The sequence below is a fragment of the Mytilus edulis genome, unplaced genomic scaffold, assembly GCF_963676685.1.
Source record: "Mytilus edulis unplaced genomic scaffold, xbMytEdul2.2 SCAFFOLD_2565, whole genome shotgun sequence".
NCBI lineage: Eukaryota > Metazoa > Mollusca > Bivalvia > Mytilida > Mytilidae > Mytilus > Mytilus edulis.
Window position 1 is genome coordinate 1 of NW_027267576.1, and position 6,665 is coordinate 6,665.

At 36.8% G+C, this 6,665-nt stretch overlaps 1 protein-coding gene across 1 annotated transcript; it reads left to right on the forward strand.

The window, feature by feature from the left end:
* Positions 1–4,956: 4,956 nt before the first annotated feature.
* Positions 4,957–6,130, forward strand: LOC139505650 (histone H3). The gene has a single exon (XM_071295134.1). The coding sequence runs from the start codon at positions 5,670–5,672 to the stop codon at positions 6,078–6,080; it is 411 nt and encodes a 136-aa protein (XP_071151235.1). The 5' UTR covers positions 4,957–5,669; the 3' UTR covers positions 6,081–6,130.
* Positions 6,131–6,665: the final 535 nt, after the last annotated feature.

The following is a 6,665-nucleotide window of genomic DNA, read 5'->3' on the forward strand; positions in this document are numbered from 1 at the left end:
CCACCAAGGCCGCCCGTAAGAGCGCACCTGCAACCGGTGGAGTCAAGAAACCACATAGATACAGGCCAGGAACAGTCGCTCTCCGAGAAATCAGGAGATACCAGAAGAGCACAGAGCTCCTCATCAGGAAACTCCCCTTCCAGAGATTAGTCCGTGAAATCGCCCAGGACTTCAAAACTGATCTCCGATTCCAGAGTTCAGCCGTCATGGCCCTACAGGAAGCCAGCGAAGCCTACTTGGTCGGTCTCTTCGAGGATACCAACTTGTGCGCAATCCACGCCAAGAGAGTAACCATCATGCCAAAGGATATCCAATTGGCACGAAGAATCCGTGGAGAACGTGCTTAAGAAGTGTGATTTTTTCACCAAAACATAACGGCCCTTTTCAGGGCCACCAATATTTTTCAAAAAGAATCTATAAATTGTTGTACATGAAAATTAGAAACATAGCTGAACCCCTCTTTTCCCCATCTCTCTCTCTCTTTTATTTCTTCTTGTTGAATCCATCTATATGCAAAGCAATACATAGACAAAAAATAAATTTTATGATATATATATACACACAAGTCTCATCACAAAAAAAAAGGGGGGGGGGGGGTGTTTGTTTATCATGGTACATGTACGTCCTTGTGTGTAGAATATTAAATAGTACATTATATAAAAAAAAAGATCAACATATGAATGTTTCTATCTGTACTTCTGTTCTTTTCTTTTATTTTCTTCGCTTGTTTTGTCTTGTCTTCTTTTGATGTATTATTTACACCAGTAGTCTAGACCAAAGAAAGAGAACCACCAACTGGCCAAAATATAACCTTTTTTTTTAAGTTAGAGTTTAAATATCATGTATAATTCATTAATTTGAATATTTCTTTTAGAAAAGCTGATATTACAGGGTACTTTTATCAAAAATTTAGAGCTTTTTTTCAGTCAGAATTGTAAAGAAAATTTTTATCATGTATGTAGTAATATATTTTGTCCACTTTAGAGTCTTGTCTTGCTGCTAGTTTACAAAATCATGAAATTTCTATTTAAATTAATATAATTTCGGTACGGGTCCAAGTAGTCCCCACAAAATTTCACTGTAGGAAGTCCATGTAAGCATATATCTTGCACTTATAAGCTTTTTTATATGATAAAAAGTAGTTTTCAGACTTATTATAAACTTTTCTGGCTAAAAGATGTCTTCAGAATAGTAAGTATATGTGTGCGCATTAACATTTTTATTGGATTGGCTGATGAAATTGTCATCGTCATACTGTGGATAAATATAGAATGGTGTTTAAAAATAAAATTGAAAGGAAGATGCACACATAAGAAGTTTTACCCGCAGACAGGGGCATCTCTTTTCTTCACTGTAATACCTAAAAAAAAAAATCTTTAATAGTAATAACAATAACAGTTTTATTCATACATTCTCTCATTTATGATCTGAAGTACCTGCAGCAGATCTTTGATGGATGGCAAGCACAGCTTTGACAGATGATGTTGAGTTATGAAAGACAGGTAGAAAACTGCAAGCATGTAAAATCCTGTGATGTATCCAATTTCTGGGTACATCAAATAGACAAATAGATAACCAGTATTCCTAGATATGTCTGTGAGGTTTATTTTTTCCCCAACTAAATTCCATTCCATTAAGTTGAAATGTGTATTGACATTGAATGAAAATGTCTGTTCAGAGAAAGCAAATAATTATCTTTATAATTTTGACTGTCTAAAGTGATTTTCATTTATCATTTATTTATCATACTTTTCTATCTTAAAATGAAAACTTTTCAACATTTTGGAGCTTTTTTTGTCTCCTTCAGTCATTTTTATTCCGATTGAAAGTTTTTTTCTGTTCAATAATAGTTTTTTCTTAAAAAATTACTGTCTGATATGAATTATTATATTTTTCAGACCTAGAATGAAAAAGTGGATTGAAAGTGTACACAGTTTAAGGCAGTACAGAGTTACCTCCCGGAATAAAACAACGTAAGCCAATCAGACAACAGTTAACTGAAAATGTGTGATACTTCTTTTACGGCCGCGTTGGTGATATATAAAGAGTCGCTGTTAGACGGAAAGTATTATTTAACTAATCACCACAAATAGTTAAACATGTCAGGCAGAGGAAAAGGAGGTAAAGGTCTAGGAAAAGGAGGCGCCAAGCGTCACAGGAAGGTGTTGCGTGATAACATCCAAGGTATCACCAAGCCAGCCATCCGTCGTTTAGCAAGAAGAGGTGGAGTAAAACGTATATCTGGACTCATCTATGAGGAAACCCGTGGTGTCCTTAAAGTTTTCTTGGAAAATGTCATCCGTGATGCTGTCACATACACAGAGCACGCCAAGAGGAAGACTGTCACTGCCATGGATGTTGTCTACGCTTTGAAACGTCAAGGACGTACCTTGTACGGATTCGGAGGTTAAACAGCCACCCAGCTAATATAAACAACGGCCCTTTTCAGGGCCACCAACATTTTTCAAAAAGAATCTTAGATTTGTTGTACATCGTTTTAAACAAAATCTTGAAATCAAAGCTTGCTCCCACTTCTATTCTTTTCTCTAATGTTCATGAATTTTTCAACCGTTTTCTTGTTTTCCCTGATCCTGATCCGCAACTATTTTCTCTCTCTCTCGTTATCCCCCTCCCCCCTTTTTTTTTTAAATATCTGGCTTTCTTTTTAATTAACTCCTTACTCTTACTCTTGTATTTATTTGAGAATTTATATTTCTGAAGGTTTATGAATACGTTCAAAGATCAAATCCGTGCATTTGCCTACACGAAGAGAGAAAATTTCAAAACAAAATGCACGGACTTTTACACACAAAATCTGTAGATTCTGTTATATTCAATTATAGAGTTTTTGCGTGGTTTAATATTAGGTAATGTTCTTGTTTCCGTGTAAAATAATTCTCGCAATATTTTTTTTCTCTCGAAAAGCAAAAGAAATCGTAAATTTATCAACTCTATTAATTGGAATGAAAGCACTGTTTTGTTCTTCATGATTTATGTATTTACGCTTTGTAGTTTTGGCAAATTAAATACTACAGAATGAGTGAAATACACGTATATTTGTTATACAGATAGAAAGAAGAGAAAAGTAACCATATACTATTGAAATAGTTTGAAAGTAGTTATAGCTGGGGGTTGGGATTTATAGCTTTGTTTAGAAGTTTGACATGATGTACAACAAATGTAAATTCTTTTTGAAAAATGTTGGTGGCCCTGAAAAGGGGCCGTTTGTGAAGTTATAAACTTCAGACTGTTTACTTGCTGCTGGTGTATTTAGTGACGGCTTTGGTACCTTCACTGACAGCGTGCTTGGCCAATTCTCCGGGTAAGAGAAGACGGACAGCGGTCTGGATCTCCCGGGATGTGATGGTAGATCTTTTGTTGTAGTGTGCCAATCGGGAGGCCTCTGCTGCGATTCTCTCGAAGATATCGTTGACGAAGCTGTTCATGATGGACATTGCCGTTGAGGACACTCCGGTGTCGGGGGTGAACTTGTCTCAAGACTTTGTAGATGTAGATAGCATAGGATTCACGTCTCTTCCTCCTCCTTTTCTTGTCACCGCCGGGTCTGGCAGTCTTTGCCTTGGTGACGGCCTTCTTGGCTCCTTTAGTTCCTACTTTGGGTGGCATGTTACTGGTTTGATAATCAAATAAGTAATGGTGAAAAATTATTTTCAATTTGTTTATATACTGGGCAAAACGGATTGAAAGATTTTATTGAACGCGAACCTCGGAGAGAGCACCCATAACATGTTGAATGTTCGGTAGCCTAACTGCCCGCAGAGAGCTTCGTTCTGATTGGTGTATAATAAAAACATCGTTCAATCCGTTTAGTGGGTATATAAGCTAAATTTTGAAGAAAAATTGTATCACTTTACTCAGTGTCGATCAACCAAATAGTACAAAATGTCAGGACGAGGAAAAGGAGGAAAAGCAAAAGCAAAGGCAAAGTCTAGGTCATCCCGTGCCGGACTTCAGTTCCCAGTCGGTCGTATCCACAGACTTTTGAGGAAAGGAAACTATGCCGAGAGAGTTGGTGCCGGTGCACCAGTGTACCTCGCAGCTGTCTTAGAATACTTAGCAGCTGAAGTATTGGAGTTGGCAGGAAACGCCGCTCGTGACAACAAGAAGAGCAGAATCATTCCCCGTCATCTCCAGTTGGCCATCAGAAACGACGAAGAGTTGAACAAACTCTTGTCTGGTGTCACCATTGCCCAGGGAGGTGTTTTACCAAACATCCAGGCTGTACTTCTGCCAAAGAAGACCCAGAAAGCTGCCAAGTAAAAAGTGGATATATCAGATTACTCACTTAACAACGGCCCTTTTCAGGGCCACCAATATTTTTCAAAAAGAGTCTAAAATTGTTGTACATCTTAGTAATACTTTATTCCCCATACATAATTGAAAAAAATATATTCTACTACATAACAAATAAAAAATGTCTAAAATATAAATGTCCCTTCTTCCGTGATTCTTCTTTTCTTCTCTCTCTAACGCATCCCATTTAAGTACAGTTCTTATAGCATAACACTAAGTCTAGTAACTTTTTCAGTCTTCTTCATCAGAACATTTATTGTCGAACTTTCTGACTCTTTGAACCCACAAGTAGCTCAGTTAAATCATATAAAGTTTGTCGGGGAAAAAAAACAACACTGATAGTATTTATATTTAATACTAGTCTGCTCTCTTCTTTCTCTCTCTTGGTTATTGATGCGAGCATGCTTAGATTCATCTGAGAAGGTGTGTGGTTTTTTTTTATTATTATAATTATTTATAGTTTTTGTTAACATTATCTCTTTCGTCAACACTTTTATATATGATATGTACTTTCCATTCTTTTCCTTTTTCCATTTTTTTTTTCAGCATCTCTCTCTCTCTCTCTCTCTCTCTCTCTCTCTCTCTCTCTCTCTCTCTCTCTCTCTCTCTCTCTCTCTCTCTCTCTCTCTCTCTCTCTCTCTCTCTCTCTCTCTCTCTGTCTTTCTGTCTTTATTTAGTTATTGTTTGTGTATTAAAGATGTGGAATCGATGTAAGCACACCGACAATCAGACAATGAGACAAATGTGCCCAGCCCAAATGAAAATCATACCACATCTTCTTTTTTTTATATTAAATATACATAAATATGACATAATACAACAATAAAGAAACTCAGCCGATCCGTACAATGTCATGTCGGGAATGTGTAATTCCATTTGTTTCTGTTTTTTTATTTTCTATTTCGCTTTGTTTGTGTTATAACTGCATTTTATTTTTATTTTTTCCTGTTTTATTTTTCTTTCCTTTCCTTAATGTTTCTGCATGTATTTTGACCTTTTTTCATTATTATTTTTTTTCTTCTTCAGATTTATCATATTGAAACCGTGACACTAATTTACTATTGTTGAGCTATGAGGGATGATCAGAAACTGTAATTATGAATGAAAAAAGGGGGCATTTTTACTGTCAGCTTGGGTTGAGCAGTTTTTCAGTAAAAAATGGATTGAAAACTGTCAAAGTCCCTTACAAATCAGTCCAATCAGATTTAAGATATGCGGACCAATCAACGCCAGCTTTATGTAAGTGGTGATCCAATCGTCACCGTGATTTCAATCCTCCCGGCAAGCACAAAAACACATTCACCGAAATTTTCAAGTATTCTTTCTGTAGCAAATCGTCCACAGAGCTAATAGTCATGGCACGAACAAAGCAAACTGCACGTAAATCCACCGGAGGTAAAGCTCCAAGAAAACAACTTGCCACCAAGGCCGCCCGTAAGAGCGCACCTGCAACCGGTGGAGTCAAGAAACCACATAGATACAGGCCAGGAACAGTCGCTCTCCGAGAAATCAGGAGATACCAGAAGAGCACAGAGCTCCTCATCAGGAAACTCCCCTTCCAGAGATTAGTCCGTGAAATCGCCCAGGACTTCAAAACTGATCTCCGATTCCAGAGTTCAGCCGTCATGGCCCTACAGGAAGCCAGCGAAGCCTACTTGGTCGGTCTCTTCGAGGATACCAACTTGTGCGCAATCCACGCCAAGAGAGTAACCATCATGCCAAAGGATATCCAATTGGCACGAAGAATCCGTGGAGAACGTGCTTAAGAAGTGTGATTTTTTCACCAAAACATAACGGCCCTTTTCAGGGCCACCAATATTTTTCAAAAAGAATCTATAAATTGTTGTACATGAAAATTAGAAACATAGCTGAACCCCTCTTTTCCCCATCTCTCTCTCTCTTTTATTTCTTCTTGTTGAATCCATCTATATGCAAAGCAATACATAGACAAAAAATAAATTTTATGATATATATATACACACAAGTCTCATCACAAAAAAAAAGGGGGGGGGGGGGTGTTTGTTTATCATGGTACATGTACGTCCTTGTGTGTAGAATATTAAATAGTACATTATATAAAAAAAAAGATCAACATATGAATGTTTCTATCTGTACTTCTGTTCTTTTCTTTTATTTTCTTCGCTTGTTTTGTCTTGTCTTCTTTTGATGTATTATTTACACCAGTAGTCTAGACCAAAGAAAGAGAACCACCAACTGGCCAAAATATAACCTTTTTTTTTAAGTTAGAGTTTAAATATCATGTATAATTCATTAATTTGAATATTTCTTTTAGAAAAGCTGATATTACAGGGTACTTTTATCAAAAATTTAGAGCTTTTTTTCAGTCAGAA

What these genes read in the sequence shown, in the direction of transcription:
- LOC139505650 (XM_071295134.1), top strand. Translation starts at nt 5,670, where the DNA reads ATGGCACGAACAAAGCAAACTGCACGTAAATCCACCGGAGGTAAAGCT.